The sequence below is a fragment of the Syngnathus acus genome, chromosome 15, assembly GCF_901709675.1.
Source record: "Syngnathus acus chromosome 15, fSynAcu1.2, whole genome shotgun sequence".
NCBI lineage: Eukaryota > Metazoa > Chordata > Actinopteri > Syngnathiformes > Syngnathidae > Syngnathus > Syngnathus acus.
This window is the reverse complement of record NC_051100.1, coordinates 6155696-6175191: the sequence shown is the minus strand read 5'-3', so window position 1 is coordinate 6175191 and position 19496 is coordinate 6155696. Positions and strand designations below refer to the sequence as shown.

At 40.9% G+C, this 19496-nt stretch overlaps 2 protein-coding genes and 1 non-coding gene across 8 annotated transcripts; 1 reads left to right on the top strand and 2 right to left on the bottom strand.

The window, feature by feature from the left end:
• Window positions 1–5202: 5202 nt before the first annotated feature.
• Window positions 5203–5296, bottom strand: trnai-uau. The gene is made up of 2 exons: window positions 5259–5296; window positions 5203–5238 (listed from the first exon to the last, which is right to left on the bottom strand). It is a non-coding gene; the product is annotated as a tRNA-Ile (tRNA).
• A 972-nt stretch (window positions 5297–6268) lies between these two features.
• lhb (luteinizing hormone subunit beta) lies at window positions 6269–7482 on the bottom strand. Of its 2 annotated transcripts, none has more exons than XM_037271116.1 (3): window positions 7026–7482; window positions 6811–6929; window positions 6269–6738 (listed from the first exon to the last, which is right to left on the bottom strand). In XM_037271116.1, the coding sequence occupies exons 1-3, from the start codon at window positions 7063–7065 to the stop codon at window positions 6505–6507; spliced, it is 393 nt and encodes a 130-aa protein (XP_037127011.1). In that variant the 5' UTR covers window positions 7066–7482; the 3' UTR covers window positions 6269–6504. The 2 variants fall into 2 exon arrangements, with proteins under 2 accessions (XP_037127011.1, XP_037127010.1); XM_037271115.1 differs by having other exon boundaries at window positions 7005–7476.
• A 529-nt stretch (window positions 7483–8011) lies between these two features.
• On the top strand, window positions 8012–19167 carry papolg (poly(A) polymerase gamma). 5 transcript variants are annotated; one of them, XM_037271049.1, is made up of 24 exons: window positions 8012–8281; window positions 9127–9288; window positions 9457–9523; window positions 9950–10031; window positions 10228–10337; window positions 10743–10796; window positions 11301–11412; window positions 11752–11841; window positions 11994–12132; window positions 12433–12505; window positions 13424–13544; window positions 13636–13720; window positions 13954–14007; window positions 14265–14384; window positions 14551–14660; window positions 14970–15091; window positions 15175–15332; window positions 15469–15569; window positions 15721–15884; window positions 15949–16029; window positions 16112–16171; window positions 16251–16357; window positions 16440–16540; window positions 17194–19167. In XM_037271049.1, exons 1-24 carry the CDS (start codon window positions 8265–8267, stop codon window positions 17367–17369), a joined length of 2466 nt encoding a protein of 821 aa, XP_037126944.1. In that variant the 5' UTR covers window positions 8012–8264; the 3' UTR covers window positions 17370–19167. The 5 variants fall into 5 exon arrangements, with proteins under 5 accessions (XP_037126944.1, XP_037126942.1, XP_037126943.1 ...); XM_037271047.1 differs by having other exon boundaries at window positions 15676–15884; window positions 15952–16029; XM_037271048.1 differs by having other exon boundaries at window positions 8013–8281; window positions 15676–15884; window positions 15952–16029; window positions 16254–16357.
• Window positions 19168–19496: the final 329 nt, after the last annotated feature.

The window sequence follows — 19496 nt, the reverse complement described above, 5'->3', positions numbered from 1 at the left end:
CCAACAACTCCAGACCGCCCCTCTCTCACTCCATCTTCTCACCAAAGCGGGACTGGTAATATGTCTTTAAGCTCCCTTTTCTCTCATCTTGAATCAGGAAATTCTGACTGCAGGGCAGTTTAGCTGGCTTTCAATAAAGTCTTGGATCCAGTGCCTGTTTGAGAAACCGCAGCTTCGATTACACAAAATGAAGCACCGCACAACACTGGGCGAGTGAAAGGTGTTTTCAATAATTACTTATTATATGTGTTTAGCGAATCAGAAACATCTGGCCTGAATTTGACTGAAAGAGCCCCGAAGCATTCCTAAAATAGGAGTGACGCACGCATGCAGTTTCTGTCTCTCTCTCTCGTTCTCTCTCTCCACACTGCACCATTGTCAGGACGGGTCTATTTACAGGCTGTTTTTTTAGCTGGCCACCGCTGCGGAAATGAATATCAAATGTAGTTCTACCCCCATAAATCAAAACCTTTTGCCATGTTCTGACTTTGTCCCCCTCCCCGTTTAAAGTCAATTCACATGGGCGGTGTGCATTACACTCACGCCCAACGGCTTAATTCTTTCCTCTGAAATAGTCACAGAGGAGTTTGAAGGAGTTGAAGGTCAAGAAGACACGGAGCTTCATCAAAGCTTATGTTGACTGTGCAGACGTTTCACAGTGTTTCGGGAATTATGAATGCTGGCAGAGAAGTTGAAGTGGGAACTTTCTTTCTACTACACCGCCAGTCTTCCTCTCTTTCTTAGGCAATGCAAAACCAAACTCTAGAAAAAACTCATTTAAATCCACGGTCAGTTGAATTAAAAAACGTAACTTTGGAATATGGACTTCTCTGATAATCACAACACGGTGTCAGTGTGAGTATGCAGGTGGAAGAGGGTGTACTCAAAGCGCCGGAGGTCCTGGACTTGGTTTTATCTTTGCTTTTTTGTGGGATTAGTGGGGATCCAATGCTGTCCAAACCTTATCCTGACCTACCAGCCCGGCCAAACCAACACACACACTCCAGATCAAGCTGTAGGACAATAGACGCGGCCGTCTGTTGATTTAACAGGTCTGAGTGCCTGGTAAAGAGGGATTGGGCTTGCCTGCTCTGATGTCCAAATTTAAGGGAGGCTGAGGGAAGGAGGGAAGCATTGCCAAAGGGGGATGAGTGGTGTGTTGAAGTAGGGCAGGGTAGAGCGAGGGGGGGGTCTCATAAGGCTGCGATGTGATGGTGTATGTTTGGGACAATGGAATGTGAGGGAGGGAAGACAAATGACATCCCTCTAATACCACACCTAATCTCCAGCGAAGGCACTGACGAACGTATACAAACAGACAGAGTAGTCGTGAAGTACCCAAAGTTTGGTGCTCAAAGTGCTTCACGAAATAATTTTCTGTCCGGATTTTTTAGTTTTTACTTGTGTCAAGGGGTTTAAAGCAAACAGCATTGTAAAAGCAAAGAGTAGAGTATACAGTAGAGAAAAAGATTTTCCGTTCTCTTTCCTGCCCATTATGCTTTTCATTTGAAAGCTCACAACAAACAACAATTTAAGTTGCGGTATTTATTAAAAGCTGTTTGCGACTAGCGCTTTGAAGGGTTGCTTGGAGCTTTCTGTGAAGATCCCAGCAAAAATAAATGTTGCATGGCTTGCAATGGCTATGCATAGACCCTTGCAAATATAATTCTTTTTTTTTTCGTGCGTGCGTGTGTACACGAGGAAACGACGGTCCACAGACTTGTTTGTTGTACCTCAAGAACTTCATCTCTTCTTGACAAAAATACTAAGTGGCAACAATAACAAGCCTCTCCACTGGAAAGAATGATGTCAGCCTTTCCCTTTCTTTCTAGCCACAAGTTGAACTTACACCCCCTGCATGGGTTGCTCACATCAGACACTGGCCAAACGTACCACTCTACTTATCCAGTCACACACGTACAGATTCTTACGCTTTGCTTACTAAGCCTTCTTCCGTGCTCAATAGTCACATTCATAGCCCTCAGAGGCAAAGCACTATTAATAAAACCGCAAGGACCTGCTGAGTGATACCTTGCCAATTTACACTAAATTCACATCCAACAAGTGTTATCATAATCAACCTGCTGGAAGGTGCAATCAAAACAGTTTTAAAATAGAGAGAGGAAAAACAGCTTTAAAGGCTACTTTATGTTGGATTCATGGAGGATTGCTGTCTTGTGCTAGGTTTGATTTGAACCATAAGTACAACAGCGTCAGTCACATGTCTGAGTAGACTTTGATATTGGTCATCTTGTACATACAATAAAAGAAGAGTAGAATGGATTGAAAAGAACTGATGAACATGGAGGACCACATGGCTATCAAGAGGTGAGGCAGGTCGGACCAGGACCGAACTGCACAGACACTTTTAAAAATAGTGGTTTGCGCCGTTGTGGGCGTGAAAGTGGCCGACTTAATTCAACACCAATCAAAGCAGCTTCTCTCATTTCAAGTTTAGGATGATTTGTCCAGCGCATGTCAAAGGACCCAGCCTCTGTACACCAGACTAAATACCACAAATTGAATGATGGTGTGTGGCTTTTCACAGAACAGTATTCAATTTTAAAGCTGCAATATTTATACTTCATTTACAGCCAAAAAGTGAACATGGATATCAAACGTTGTGGCTAATTTTCACATGCAACCCCAGAGCGTCTGTCATTCATCAATTCATTATCCTCATTGAAATACATGGAATACTTGTATTTTTTTTTTCGACGTATCAAATTCTGGAATATGGTCGAGCCTGAGCAGCACCTGTAAGTCCACTTGCCTCCCCATCTGTAACCGCAGGCGACAACGGGGGATCTACAGAGTTTTCCCAGGCTCAGAGAGTGTGGATATAAAGGCCGGTCTGTTCGCTGTGTGCCTGCATCTACTGCGCCATCTCTTTGAACTGGGCAGCCATGTCAGCAGCTCCCTGCCCCCAGCCACCACGCCGCCCGCCCTTCATGTGCCCACGGGGAACGATAGGCCGGCTGCCAACAGATCCGCACAACTAATGAGCAAACACATACACATGATGGACGGCTTGTACAAAAATATTTCTCGACATGAGAGAGAAGAGGGTCCTTATAATGCTGCCTGTGTCCATAGTAAAATATGGAACTCAAAGCAAACTTCTAACTGGTATCCGCCGATATAAATCGGCCATTTGGGGAAATTCCAAAATTCCCGATGGCCACTACGCCCTTGGTAGTAACTAGTAAGTATATATATATAGTACAATAGTAGTAGTGTACAGTGAATTATTTTATAAGACATTTAATTTGTTTCCTTTTTTTTTTAAAGGAGACTATACTTGGACATTACAAATTCAATTAAAAATTACATTTTTGCTGTCAACATTGTAATGTCAAAGCCATTACAACAAATAGACGTGCATGCGTGCACACGGATAAGTACATTGTTGGTGTTCAGCCAAGCAGAATGTCATCATTTCCTTCTGGCTACTTGATAAATGCTGCAATGCTGAAGTTTCTCTTGGCTTGAGGGTGCAATGGAAGGGGAGAAAATGACAAAACAATAATAATGATGATTATACCTTTACAACTGGAACTTGAGAGCTGTCATATTGCTACACAGTGAGCAAATTCATTGGTAATCACCAACAGATGCTTAATAAAACTTGCGACACATGCTCTGCGGTTTGTGGCATGTTGGAGGAAGGTTTGGATAGAAGTCTTAAAACATACTAAAATATACTATAGGGCACCAAGTGTAGAATGATTTGAATTATTGGTCAACCTGTTAATGATTGTTTTCCGCAGATTGACATGTTCAGAACAAGAAAATGGAACCAACACATACATGATGTAAATACTGAGACACAATCATTGTGTTGTAGGCCAGATTGAGCCATAAAACACTGAATATCAAATCTTAAATCCCAGGCCAGATTGAGCCTTAAAACATTGAATATCAATTCTTAAATCCCAGCATTCCAATCCCAATTTATTTCTCCTGGGAACAGTGTGACTCACGGGCACTTGCACATTCACGTCATTAAAATTACAGTACAATGTATTCAACTCTTAACCAATAGCTCTTGCACAGCTTGTTATGTGATTTCATGACCAAATCTGGCCAACTCCTTGCAAAACAAGACTTGATTTGAGAATTTTGTGCGTTAATACTCTTATACTCTTCTAAATTATTGGAAATTCTGATACTATAAATCAGGGGTGTCAAACTCATTTTTTTCTCGGGCCGCATTGTAGTCATAGCTTTTTCGGAGGGCCAATATGACTGTCAAACCAATTAAATGTATGAGCACCTCATATTATATACAGTAAAAGCTACAAAACAAACTGAAAAATAACTCGTTTTCAAATCAGACGAGTAGAAACTGGTCAAATATTTTTAAAAAAAAGATGATTAAAAGTGAAGACAATTTGCAATTCCAGTAATGACACACGAATTTGATGCACAATTTGTCTTCGCGGGACACATAAAATGATGTGGCGGGCCGTATCTGGCCCCCGGGCCTTGAGTTTGACACCTGTGCTATAAATAATTGTCAGGGAAAAGTAAACTTTTCGAGGTGATTTTTTTTCTGCACTAATTCCAACTCAGAATGTGAACAGTGGAATGGAGTTATCACTAAGAGAATATATTCCAAGGTCTGTAAAGAACTGTGTGATCTAATGGTACTTCAGTCTAATATCCCTAAATTAAGATCCTCATATTAAACAATTTTTCTTTTATAGTAAATATAGTCTGAAGCAGATTGTTTTTTCGTTTTAAGTCCTTCTGGATAACAGTATGTGAGATATATGGAGAAAAAAAAAATAGGATACATGGATAGATATTTGAGGTATACTTGCTGGGCCAAGTGTTTTTATTCAAACAGTACACACAGCCAATCATATCCGTGCAGTCACTTCAGTTTGCAAAACGTCAGTAAATATAAGAGAGGCAAACTGTGGACAACAGTGTCGCCTGCTGGTGGAACTATATATTGCTTTCATTTGTACTGAAATGGGAAGGATGGTGGAGTTAGGGCAGTGGTTACTTGCGGATAAATGCTGCTCCCTACTGGCAGCAAAACCAAAGCGCTGCTTTAAAGGATCCTCCATGTTTTCAGTATTGCCACGGCAAGAAAAGATGAAAAAAGACCATTAATTAATCGATAACCAAGACGATTACTATATACATTCATAGTTAACAGTCAAGAAAAGAAGAGGGTTCTATGCAAAATTCTGCTCCAGGTGAGGCTCGAACTCACAACCTCGGCATTGCTCTACAATGTACTGTCATATAAGTACCGCGCGCTAACCGATTGCGCCACTGGAGCTTGGCATAGACGGCCAGCAGATAGGTTTATAACCTGCTACGAAACCACAACGTATAGAGCGGTTTCACCGCGGTAGGAACGCGATAACTCAGACAATCTGTGCACTTAATGGGGTGAACAGTGCTTAAAAATACACGTCTTTGCGTGTTCGTCATCATTTTATATCTAACCGGAAATACCGCCTTGCTGTGACGTAGCTTTGTTTACAGGCTTTTTTTTTCCGGGTTCAAGATGCTTTTGACATTACCAGACTTTTTTTTTCCGGGTTCAAGATGCTTTTGACATTACAGTTTTTAAAACGTTTAAGCAATATAACGTGACGTCTATAGTCTCGTGACGCACGCAGTGCTACAGTAAAGTGAAGTCAAGTTCTCCACTCATTGGGATGCGCGAAAAAATTACTATAATTTGTATATGAAAAAAAAGAGCGACTAAGCTGCGTTACTGTGACGTGTGACAGGTGAGTCACGCCCACTGCTGTCAGTTCACCTCTCCAAAATGCTGGTCCAGGTTGGAGAGAGCATGTAGGCTCCCTCGTCCCTGTTGATGGTCTTTGGGCCCCGCTTGCGGATCTCAATGGCCTCCCTGATCCAACGCTGATGTTTGTTTTCTTCAGTGCGGATGACTCTGGCCTTTTTCCAGTCCATGATGTGGTTTTCTCTTTTGCAGTGGTCGGTAATGGCTGACTTGTAGTGTTCCTGTTCTGCTTGTAGTTTTATTGCTCTTGTTTGTCTTGTTGCTGTCTCCTTCTCACATTCCTTCTTGTGTTCTGTTTTTCTTGTGATGAAGTTCCTCCCTGTCTCCCCGATGTATGATGTCAAATCTGACAGGTGAGCCACTCCTTCATCCATCAGCTGATTAAGACGCGTCACAACCACATCAGTGACACTCTGATGAAGGCGGAAGAACCCGCCGAAACATGTCAGGTAAATACACCTAAAATAATTTGTTTGATATAGAAGAACCAGTGAAGTAGTTTGAATTACTGCTTTTATTTAGTTCCCTTCATAACTGATCAAACACAAGTGCACAATACAAAATCTAAATGAAGTATCCATGTACAATTTAGTATGTGCTATTCATTCTGTCTAAACATGCAAAGACACGATCCTGCATGGTTCCTGTTGAAACTGCTATCTTTACTATTATCCATTCCACAATCTCAAACATAAAGACGACACAAAGGTAGGTGATGCAAAGGTCACAAATTACTTAGCGGGGATCTGAGCACAGAGGTCAGGTTTGGTAGGTTCCATGGGTTCCTCATTACAGTTGGACGTGAGGATGGAGCATGCTGCACAACTGCAGCTTAATGCCACTGGGTACTTGACCACAGGGTCCACGCCTGGAAGGCAGTCAGACAGCTCAAACTGTTGGTGGTGCACACGCTCATACATACACACTTGAGGCTCTTCGCTAGGGAAGCCGTAGAAGATAGGGTACTGCATGGAAGACAACCAATACAACATTGTTGCAGTTGTCTGTCGAGGGAAACGTCAGAGAAGAAACGTTACCTCTGTGGAGCAGTATCCAGAACAAATGGTTGTCTCCACGAGGCTACACGAGAGGCATCCTTCTTTCTCCAAGCTCACATTTTGGTAGGTCAGGTGACATCCTGGCAGCTTATTAGAAGCTGAACATAATAAAGCACACTCATGGTTATGAACTAGAAAATGAGCTGCCCTCACAACACAAAACAAGAGAACACCTGTAGGATGCATCCACCAACCGTAGGCAGCCAAAAACAAGGTCAGCATCTGAAGGGCCATGACTCGACAGACCTACACAGCAAACAAGATCACATAGTGGCAACAAATGTCACAAACATGATCTCCACACAACCTGCTCGACAATGATGTCCACTTTTTGCAATTTATCCTAATGAGGATGCAGCTGACTTTTGGTGACAGGCAGGGATCTCCCTTGACTGATTGGCGGTCAGTAAAAGTTACTACTCATACTTAACCTGTCACAAAGATGCTAACTGAGTAATTCAAGTAAAAGTCAGCAAGGGAGAATGCTATGAAGAAAAAAAGCAAACATCTTTTCATTGCATTATGATCGCACGGATAGAATTAACATGCATATGTGCAAAGTATGAAACAAACATGCATTACCTATGCGTGTCCTGTGTATTTGCTGGTGACCTGCTCATTTTTATAAGCTCAGGAGGCTGGAGCACCTGCTTTGTTGCCTTGGCTTGATGCCCTTTTGTGTCTGTGTGTGTGTGTTTTTGTGTGTGTGTGTGCGTGTGCTGACAGGTAGCATCAGCTTTCCCGCAAACAAGAACTGTAGGCTGAGATAAAAGCTTTAGGTTAAATGGCCCATTCTTCTAGAATGGTATAAATTTGATCATGATCAAGTTACCAGCATGACCCGGTGTGTGGAGCGTCCTAAAGGCCATGACTGTCATGAGAACAGTAACAAACAGGAAACAGGTCAGTCTACTCCTGAGAAGGATTTATTTACCCGAGACAGCCTGTGTTCGGATGGCAACATAGATCTGCTTTCATTGATTAACGGAAGATTTCGCTTCATTGGGATTTAATGTGGATTACACTAATGGGATGGGTGGACTATGTCTATAATCACTTAATTCCTCTTCCTCCATGATATTTGATATCTTTATCCACTTTCCGTTTTACAGTTGTGTTTCTTTAGCTCATTCTCCACGCCAAGTGACATCTCCAGCATGTCCTGGGTCTTCACCAGGGCCTACTTTTTTCGATTTTTCGAATTTCCCGCAAAGCTCGTGACGCAGCGTGACGTCCCCGAGGCCTCGCTTGCATTGGTCACGTGACAGGGGGCGTGCTCGAAACACTGCTCTGCGACACTTCCGCTTCAAAAAGCTCGGTGCTGTGTGGAGCGGACTGACTCGAGCTTACCATCTCTAATTATTTCTTCTTGTTGACCTTCTTAGTTTCTCACAGCTTCGTAGCGGTAGTAGAGCGAATCTGGTTTGAGTGTCATGAAAGAAATGTCAAGGTAAGTCAAATTATGAAGTCTACCTCTCTGCAGTGGGCTTTTTATTCCCGTTTAACAGTCGTGAATAATAGGCTAAAAGCTAGCGTTAGCATAGCTAACTGTCATAACAAGGCCTGTAGCCATCGATTGTTGGCTAGGCCGTTACGTTGTGGTTTGTCTAACTATTGTTTAAATGAGGCCACTTGGGGGAACGGTTTCACTTGGAAATTTGCCCGGACAAAATGTCAACTTTTAGAGTCTGTCTGAAATGTGGCTAACAAATCATTTCCACAATAACAGGAAGCTAGCGTTTAGCACATGCTAAATTAGCCCGCTCGCTTTTCCAACCTGTTAGCGAGCTCTTTGCTAACGTTTGCTCGCTCCCTTTCAAGCAAATGCCCAATTGTTCAATTAAACTGAATAATTCAACGTCCTTGCTATGCCTGATATTTGCATGGCTCGTTAAGAATAGTAGAGATCTATATCTTATTGGCAGAGGATCGCCGTTAAGTGTGCTTCAACTTGGCGAAGTTGTAAGTCGTCAATAACATCTCGAAAATGATTCTGGAGTAACTTGCGAGTTCATAACCCTTTGCTTGTTTCATGGGAATGATATTCAAATTATTGGGTCGTCTCACATGCAAGTGTATATAAATGTAAAGTTTTACAATGTAGTTGCATGACAACCCTACGAAATAACGAACTCCTATCTGCACATAATGTTTGTGTTCCAACTTTGTCATTTCATTTTTCGTGTATGTACCCTTTTGGAAAATAATACAGAGACTTAGAATGACAGCCAACGATGATAAGAAGAACGAGCTGGTGCTGCTGTTTTTAAAATTCTGTTTCCTGTTGCTTTGCAGCAACATGCCGGGAGGGCAGCAGCAGCCTCAGAAACACTATGGCATTACATCTGCTATTAGCCTTGCACCCCCAAGAGACATAGACCACCAATACACCAAGAAGCTCTGTGATGCTATGAAGCCATTTGGAGTGTTTGAAGATGAAGAGGAATTAAATCACAGGTAAGGACATTTTATTTTCATCTCTGTTGAATATTATTTGTATGACTGTGTGTGTGTGTTGCTGAGTTTCTTTTGTTTTTGTGGTGCTGCTCTTTTTGATTAAAGAGCTAGAGGAAATTAGATCTTAAGTATCCAATATAATAACTAGCTGTCCTGCTCTCTTTTCAGACTTGCTGTTCTGGGAAAATTGAATAACTTTGTCAAAGAATGGATCGCAGAGATCAGTGAATTAAAGGTAAGTCGGGTGACGACAGACCGCCGTACACAGACCGATGCGACTTGTCGTAAATAATGTATTAGTTTGTGCATTGTGCGTGGTTCTGCAACTAGATTTTGTCAGTTGCCACCCATCTACAACTAGTTTGCCTCCCATACTACATATCAAATTGTAAGTGTTGTGATGGAGAAATATGACTTTGGGGTGCAATTAAAGATTGTGATGCGTCAAAATGTTTTCCCAATACGAATGCTAAGGGTCGCATCTTTTTGTTGCATCAGATCATCTGTTGGTGTGTGAAGGTCAATTGCCAACTGTGATTTGTTTGAGATTGCCCAGTTGAATCTAATTCGGTGGTGTCACTCTAAATGCGGTGGGCTTAAGATGTTCCTTAAAACAATTTTGTTATTAGATTGAAATGAAATCCTGTTGTCTTTTCAACAGAACCTTCCACCCTCAGCTATAAGCAGCGTTGGGGGCAAGATATTTACATTTGGTTCATATCGTCTTGGGGTGCACACGAAAGGTATGTCAAATGCTTGACTCGGACTCTCATCTCTTATTTGACATATTTTGCTCAAGTATTCCAAAGTTGCTTCAAATTACAATTTGCCATTAAGCTCTTTGTTCAACTTTTGAGCATTTCTGAAAATGTCTTTAGTTTATGACCAATAAGAAATGACTTGGAACGAATGATGCTGATCAGATGGTGCTCATTGCAGGAGCTGATATTGATGCCCTGTGTGTGGCTCCTCGTCATGTAGAAAGGAGTGACTTTTTTCAATCTTTCTTTGAAAAATTTAAACAGCATGAAGAGATCAAGGACCTGAGGGTAAGTCATGCTGTAATTTGTCGAAAAACATTTAAAAAAAAAAAAAAAAAAAATCAAAGAGGTTTTTTTTTTTTTTTTTTTAGTACCCTAGCTTGGAAGTCTAGAATTCTACACAAACGCACACAATTTTTAGTAAGCACATTGGTAGTTATTATTGCTGTTGGGACAGTAACTTTCACAATTATGCTATTTAGCTAACAAAATGCCACTTGGGCCTGCTGCTAATTTTTCAATAACAGGAAAAAAAAAAGTACCCCTAAACATTTTTAATATTGAAACGAAGAACAAGAGAAACCCCCCTTTGCTGAACAAAGGGGACATGTGCCAAATGCCAAGCTTACCACGGGGATTCAGTTGTTAAAATCACTTTGTGATCATGGCTTTCTTGTTTGCTTGTTTTTCAAGGCTGTCGAGGATGCTTTTGTTCCTGTTATAAAATTTAAATTTGATGGAATAGAGGTAAGTTACTTCAAGACTAAAGTAAAACAGCATTTGAGAAAACAAGGCCGGACTTGCTTTCATTTACTTTAAAGCTGACATTGTTGGAATAATACTAATGTATTGTGTGTCCCCCACACACACATACGCATGACATCAATACCCGATGTAACAATGGTTGTCATAGATGAGTACGCAGTAACTCCCATTTACTGAACAAAATCATAGTTGCACAATGCTGCTCTCCTTCTCAGACATGTTATGGTGCACGTTTGTTGTGCGTGCAAGAGAGTCTTTTTTTTTTTTTTTAATTTTTTTTTTTATTACCGTAATTTTCGGACTATAAGTCGCGGTTTTTTTCATAGTTTGGGTGGGGGGGCGACTTATACTCAGGAGCGACTTATATACATATATATGTTTTTTTTCACTTTTTTGGGCATTTTATGGCTGGTGCGACTTATACTCCGGTGCGACTTATAGTCCGAAAATTACGGTATATATAAACTCTCCTTGTTTTCCCATCAGATTGACCTTCTTTTTGCCAGACTGGCGTTACAATCCATTCCAGACAACCTTGACCTTCGGGGGGATTCCATCCTAAGAAATCTAGACATTCGTTGCATTCGAAGTCTTAATGGTAAACCACATGGACATGCATACCCCTTTTGACATTTAACCTTTAGCGATGGACAGTGGTACCTCAGTGTATGAGCAGGCTAAGTTTTTGGAGAATCTTTACATTATGTTTTATGTCATCGTGTTGGTTTTCCACACTACAATATTGTTTTCATTTTTTAAAAACATGGTCTAAATTTTAAACTTAAACTTAGTAAGTGAAGGTACTGTTATATATTTTTTTGCTGCCCTTTAAATCTCTGTCACTCTCTCTCTGGTGTGCCAACTATTAAATCGTTGCTTTTATGAGGATCAGATGCCCTCTATTCGTGGTGATTTCCAATATCTTGTGTGATTACAGGTTGTCGAGTGACTGATGAAATACTGTACTTAGTGCCAAACAAAGAAAACTTCAGGCTGACTTTGAGAGCCATCAAACTTTGGGCGAAACGTAAGTTTTGATTGTGGAATCTTTATTTGTATGCCAGCTTCTTTGCCATATGTACTCCATTGCATGCATCTGAACACGTTTTCATAAGTTGACTGTTTACTGCTCGGACATTGCATTATTTCAGAAGTTTGAATTTACAATTTATACAACAGGGCGCGGGATCTATTCCAACATGCTGGGCTTCCTCGGTGGAGTGTCGTGGGCAATGCTTGTAGCGAGGACTTGCCAACTCTACCCTAATGCTGTTGCCGCCACTCTCGTCCACAAGTTCTTCTTAGTTTTTTCTAAATGGTGAGATTATTCTTGTTCCCACTCGAATAGAGTTGTTCCAAGAGATACTGCTGAACCATATGTACCAGTGTTTCTTTGTGCCTGCTACCTGGAGAAGGTCTACTGACCGGCTAATTCCGTTCAGATTACATTTACACTTCTGTTTTGTCTGTCACAGTATGAAACATAAATATGCAACTGTATCTTTTTATCCTGTGATGGCAGCATCTCACAGCCCCTGAATGCAGTTGTACTGGTTTTACATTTATGACTTGACAGATAGTGCTTCACAATATATTAGATTTGTTTTTCTCGCTTCAGGGAATGGCCGAATCCTGTGCTTTTGAAACAACCTGAGGACAGCAACCTGAATCTACCTGTATGGGATCCTAGAGTGAGTATAATACTGATGATTTTGCAACTTTTTTTAGGATCTAACACTGGCATGATTAATTAAACCTATCAGGTCATCTAACATCTTGATGTATCTACCTCATTTTATCTTTTGTTTCGTGTCGACCAACAACATATTCATGCTGGCCCAGTGAATGGCGCACCAAAAATGACGTAGCACAAATAGTGCAATTTACCTAGCAATAGGTGGAGCTCGGCTGTTTGTAAAATGCTCATTATTGGTTTTGTAGTCATGCAATAATGGCCGTGTAAACAAAAATAAAAATTGTCATGAACAAACTCGTCTTCTCTGTCCTCAACTGCCCAAGGAGGTGCCTGACAAATTACATGGAGCACAAACGCAGAATGATAGGGAATAACTCACTGTCTGTATTACTTTGGATATTCCTGTCTAATGTCATTGGAACAAACACAGACAGGCTTTGATGTAAAAAGAAAACAATAGCTGCTGCAAAGTCCACAAGTCCAACTTCCTGAGGACCCGTAGCTGCCTTCTAAGATGCCTGATGTAAAATACATGAAATTCACTCACAATTCACATAGAAAGGGACATAATGTGTATTGCCTTTTTTTCTGCTGATGTAATGCATAATTTCAGCCTGGGGGGGCTCCAAAAGTTACACTATAAATTTAAAATTGGGGGGGGGGGGGGTTGCTGGATTACACTCTTGTGGAGAGTCGCTTTTCACTGTCATCAATGAGTTTGAACTCTTGTTCTACTGTTTTTGAATATTGCAGTTGATGCCATTATAATAATAATCGTTTCGCTCGCTGTTGTAAATTATTGTCAGACATTTGAAGAAGCTGAAATGTACCCATTTGCTCAAATCTGGGGCTATGACATTTTTTTTTTTGTCACCAGTCAAACATAAAGCATATGTTTTCGTTTTTTCTTTAGGTGAACCCATCTGACCGATATCACCTGATGCCAATCATCACCCCGGCCTACCCCCAGCAAAACTCCACATACAACGTTTCCACATCAACACGCACCATTATGAGCGAGGAGTTTAAATATGGTAATTTCTCTGACAATTAATTCATAACAAGCTCGCATATTCTTCCTTTTTTCTCCTGTATTCAATCTTGGTTTGCCATTCATGTGACCAGGCCTCAGCGTCACAGATGAGATCCTTCAGGGAAAAGCTGAATGGTCAAAGCTCTTTGAGCCGCCCAATTTCTTCCAGAAATACAAGTAAGTGTTGAGTTAGACTAAGAGCCCTTATTGAAATGTTAAAGCAGATGTCCTGAACGTCATCATGTATAGGATTTGTTTTGTAATTTAGTCAAAAATTCTTATGAAATGAAATTTCATATAATTCCCTCTAAATTGAAACTGGGCTCATAACAAATTTCTTCAATTTTCAAGTTGGCATTTCAAATGCAGTAAGTTCGAAGAAGCTCTACATTTTGTGATTTGGTCCACAGACATTACATCGTGCTGACCGCCAGTGCATCCACAGAAGAAAATCATTTAGAATGGTGAGTGCCATTTTTGCATGTCCACAGGTGCATCATTACTCCATTAAAATGTTCATTTTCAGCTTGAAATCATGTAAATTTACTGACTATAAATTGCAGGACCCACCAAACTACAAAAAAAAAAAAAAGTGCAACTTGTAGTCAGAAAAATCCATACTATAAAAGTATTTCTAGGAACAAACCTTCCTGTGAGTTACATACTCTGGTTACCTCAATCCAGAATAGAATTATTCAAAACACAATGCCTTTTCTTGCAGGATCGGACTGGTTGAGTCAAAGATTCGAGTTTTGGTGGGAAATCTGGAGAGAAATGAATACATTACCTTGGCACATGTCAATCCACAGTCCTTCCCTGGATCCAAAGAGAACCGCAATGAGTAAGTTCATGTTGTTGTTTTGTATTTGTTTGTTATTCCCCCTTGCCCATGTAGCGAGCGAGAACTCGATAACTTAACATAGCTTGACAACACATTTGTAAAGGGGACCACTAGGGGGAAAAAACATATGTCTAATAAAATGTGTTTTCCTTTAAATGTCTTGCAGGAATGACTTTGTGTCCATGTGGTTCATTGGCATCATTTTCAAGAAGGTGGAGAATGCTGACAGTGTTAACATTGATCTTACATACGATATCCAGTCATTCACAGACACCGGTTGGTAGTCTCGCAAACGTTGTTTTCTTCAATTGATCCTCTGCCCTTGTCCTTAAATCCATTTCTGTAATTTTCTGTAATTGTGAATCAGAAACCAGAGGTCACCATCATGCTCCAGTGTTGTGATTGTGATCTCTTGGATAAGTTGATTTTTTTTTTTTTAAAGTAGTTTTTGTTGCTGGGAAGGTTCAACCGCTGTTTTTCCATTTGTGGTTGTGGTTTGTTCAAGTTCCAAAGCTTTGGAAAATGTCTCGCAGACTGGTTTTGACCACTTTTTCTCTTCCTAAATGCTGCTGCTGTTCTCTCCAGTCTATAGACAAGCCAACAACATCAATATGTTGAAAGATGGGATGAAGATTGAAGCAACTCATGTGAAGAAGAAGCAGCTTCATCAGTATCTTCCTGCTGAATTGGTGCAGAGGAAAAAGAGGGTGAGCCATTTTTTTTTCTTTTTTTTTTTTTTTAGACACTATCTTTTTTTACTCTTCGTTGCTCACTTTATCACCTCCTCCAGAGCATAGCAGAATTGAATCGCAGCTCGAATGGAGGGAGCTCAAAGAGGATCTCTCTGGACAGCAGTCACCTGGACAGTTCAAGAGATACAGACTCGGGGACTCCCTTCAGCTCCCCCACCAGCAAACCCTCCAAGCCTATATCTGACACAGATGACGGGTAGGAAAATAAAATAGCTGCTGAATTTGTCTTTGGGATTTATCTTAATCTCTTTTTTTTTTTTTTTTTTTTTATTCTTGCATTCAACATAATTTGTCATTGAAACATTACCCGTGTGCTTCATATCGCTCTGTAGTGTCAGCCCTCCCAAGAAGCTTCTTCTTGAGGTTTCCTCTGAAGCCAGCTCGGCACCGGCTGCTAAAGACCAGACCACGTCCACCTCTACCCTTGGTCCGAGTGAGTCTTAATATTTATAAAGAAGTATATTTTATTTTCTGGTAAATAAAAATGATGCTCAAAAAATGTATCTAAACGAACCTGCGTGTATGCCTTCCTCATTCAGAGCCAGCAGACAAAGCAAATGCTCCTCCTCCTCCTCTTCTTCCAGCCAGTAGTTCTGTCTCCACAACACTAAGTGGGAATGAGACGCCCAATGCTGCAAGCAGCCCCAAAGAGGAGCCTGACAGCCCGGAGGACTCTGTCAACGGAGCAGCCAAGAGACCACACTCGCCTGTGCAGGAAGACGTGGCCAAGAGGCACAAAGACACAGAGGTAAGACTACCTCAGCATGTGTGCTTCTTCAAGACACTTGGTATTATGAGCCTACTTTAACTAGCAGGTTGCCACCAATGACGAGTCCACATTCAAGGAGCCGTTTCCACCATCGTCAGACGCATCTCGAGAAAAACCTAATATGGTAGCGCTTTCCTCTTGTTTGCCTTTTTTGATTGATTTCACTTCTTAGGTTTAAAGTTATGGTTTTGCCTCTTCACAATTAGACCCCTCTCTGTGAATCAAAGGCTAAGCCCATTCCAACCATCGATACTCCAAGAACACAGGTGACAACCGTTTTCTGGGGAGTTTGGTCTGTAAAAAGCGGGGCCATATGAGATAAATGTGAATTGTCAATTCTTCCAGCAGAGACTTCCCAGCATGGAGTTGCCCGATGCATCCTCACCGCTACCAGCCAGCAACAGCTGTCGTGTTGTAAAGAATTCCATCAAACTTGCCCTTAACCGCCACAAGTGAGTTTGATGACCGCCCAGTTTTGGCTCAAATAATGTTTGGTACCCCTACTCATGTCTGGTCTGTCTGGATGATTTGCAGCGTCACACCTCCCAAGGCCCCAGTATTTGAGGCCACCGTAACGCCCGAGGTGCCTCCTGCCAGTCAAGAAAGGGGCATGTTCATTCCTGTTATCGGTTCCAGTGAGTGTCTCTCCTTCATCGCTGCTTAACGCTGAAGATGTGAATATTTATAAATGCTACTGTCAAAATCAATAGTAGGTCATTGACACTTAAGCACTTTTTGACCACAGGTGGGAATTTAATTTTCCAAATGGGTCAAGTGAGATACTGGCATAATTGTTGACAGCTATGCCACTTTACTAAGCTCAGTTGTCTTTGGTATTTATTCCTCTAAACCATTAAATTGTTTTAATAAGCTGATGCTTGTGTGTGTATATGTTGTCATTAGGAGATTAAAACAAATGGCTTTACAAGCATAACAATTGTATTAATAGATCACTATCTTATTGCCACTTGAAAATGTAAAGACGCATGATACATGAATTGGACTAGTGTGCCCAGCAACACAAAAAAGTGACACATGGTTTAAGATGGCAGTGGATTTAACCTTTTCAACTTGAAACTAGAAATGTGTTTCTGACTAATATTTAATGTAATTGTAAATCCTGAGTTGGTGCAGGTTCATAATCAAGTTGACATTACTGCTGTAGGAACACATATTTTTCCTTACTACGGCTAACGCAGGGTCGTCAAGGCAGAGGAGAGTTTTTAATTCAAATCTGCTACCCCGTGAATTAATAGGATTGCTTTTGTGTGCATGTTTTCCTGTGTAGAACATGTCTCGTCCAAACACTCGACCCACTCCGTTGGCAGTTCCATCCCCACGTTAGTGAGCCGAGGAGCAGACCCTCTGAATGGAGCAGCCTCCAAGCGACCCCTTTCGCCCTCCCTGGAGGAGCAGGCCAAGAGGTTGAAAGAAACGGAGAAGGCCAGAATCCACATAGCGTGAACTTCGCAATTGCATCTGGATTCATGTATGCGCACAGGTGGGGGCATTATAGTCAGGCAGGTCCAACACACAGGTTGACTTCACATGGCTGTCACGTTGAAGGACGGGCACCTCACCTCCAGATCTCCAGCGGTTACTGAAAAACCAGTCAATCGGTGATTTGGTCAAATAAGAGGTCAGCACTCGGCAGCCGGAGTGCTTTTTACACAACACTCAACTCAGATAGCAGCAGTTTGTGTTTTTCCTTTTTTAATGGAACATCTCCCATATTCCTTATCTTACATTTTTTTTAGTTATGTTTTAAGAGAAAAAATACGCCAATCCTTTGTCCAACTTCACCACACAGCTGATGTATGGAATGTTCATTTCCTTCATCTCAAACAGAAATATGTACAGTAAATGTTCATGTACATAACGTCTTTGTCTTAAGGAAAGAAAAAAAGCTACGCTTACTGTTAAGTCTTTCGATGCTTCGATCACACTTTTATCTAAAAAGGAAAAAGTTTAAAAAAAAAAAAAAAAAAAAGTTTTTTTCTTTGTAGCTTGTTCAAAAGGTGTTTCCGCCGCTAATGATTGATTTATTTTGAAACACTGTAGTTTAGATGAAGCAGCAGTGATTTATTGGAGTTTTGCTTGGATTTGACAGAAATCCCAACCATAGTTCTTTGGACCACTGAAAAGGATTCCAGGTTTGTATCAGTCTTTTAAGTGTGCAATTTTTGTTTTCCAAAAACGGGCCCAGCAGCGCTTTTCAAAGTACTTGCTAAGTTGTTACACATGACAGTTGGGAAGATCAGGCTTTCTGCAGTGATGAAATTGTTTAGCTCTGGGAGTTACCTGTTTGTCATTTGCCACAAACTGAACAAAAACAAGAGTTTATTTTTGTTGGGTCCCCCCCCACCCCGGTTTGCTTCAACCTGAGGGTTGATGTTGCGCTAAACAGAACAAAGCGACTGTTGCTCCTAAACATGTGCTGCACTCAGTCACCATCCCAGCCGGCCTTTTGGTCTTTGGGAAGGCTACACACACACACACACACACAAATGCTTCATAGCGCCCCAATCTGGAGCTACCTTTTGACTTCCCTGCCAGTGAAGCAAAGGTTTGTGGTGCTTGGTGAAAACTGGTTCAAAGCTTTGCAATTTGTTGTGCTAGTTTGCGTGTATGCATGTGTGTGATTGAGTGTGTGCACGCATGTGTGCGTGCATGCATGGAAGCATATATGGTTGATTTGGAGAGAGACAAAATTCCCTTTGTTTTGGGTAATAACCCTCTGCGCCTCCTGTGGAGGTTCTTAAAAGGCATCAGGAGACTTTTTTTGGTTTTGTCCCCCACCTCCCCTGCCATCACAATCTGATGTTGGGTTGATTACAGCACAAAATGTGACGTGAACAATTCGTGCTGCGGCATTTATAACCAACAGAGCAGGTATTGTTTTGTCACAGGCTCTTGTTCCAGCATCAGATTCCCATACCCTAAGATGTACAGGTTTTTTGTTTGTTTGTTTTCCAACAAAATATCACATGCTTCATTATTGGGGGTTTTCTTATTCATTAATTTATATTTGCATATTTGTACCATTTGATTTTTTTTTTTTAATAGAATTCATATTAGGTAGGTATTTTTGAACAAAAAACTGCGCCACTCCGTTTCAGACAACTGTTTTTGCTGTTCAGAAAAATTTAACAAAAAAAGTCATTTAGATGTTTGTTTCTAAACTGTATTGAAAGGGTATTTTTGTATGTGTTATCACGTCATTTAAATGAATCTGTACAACCATTAAACCCCCAAAACGATACAAAGCCTTTGTCTTATTTCTATTTCAGACCTAAACAAACTGTTGTGAAGGTTCTTGTGGAGATTGTGGATATGGACAGCTGTGACCATACTTATTGCATATTTACATTATTTTATGATTGCATTATTCCTTTCACCAGGTGGCGTCATTGTACAAGAATAATTTGTTCTGACACCGATTTGCTAATATACAATACTTATAGTTTGAGAGTTACAGTTTTGATTTTAGGTCTTGTTTCCAAATGTTCCTCTTTTTTTTTTTTTACACTGGCCACATTTTTTTTTTTTCATGGTTTGTAAGTGGTTTTGCTTGGCTTGATAGTGGCCCTT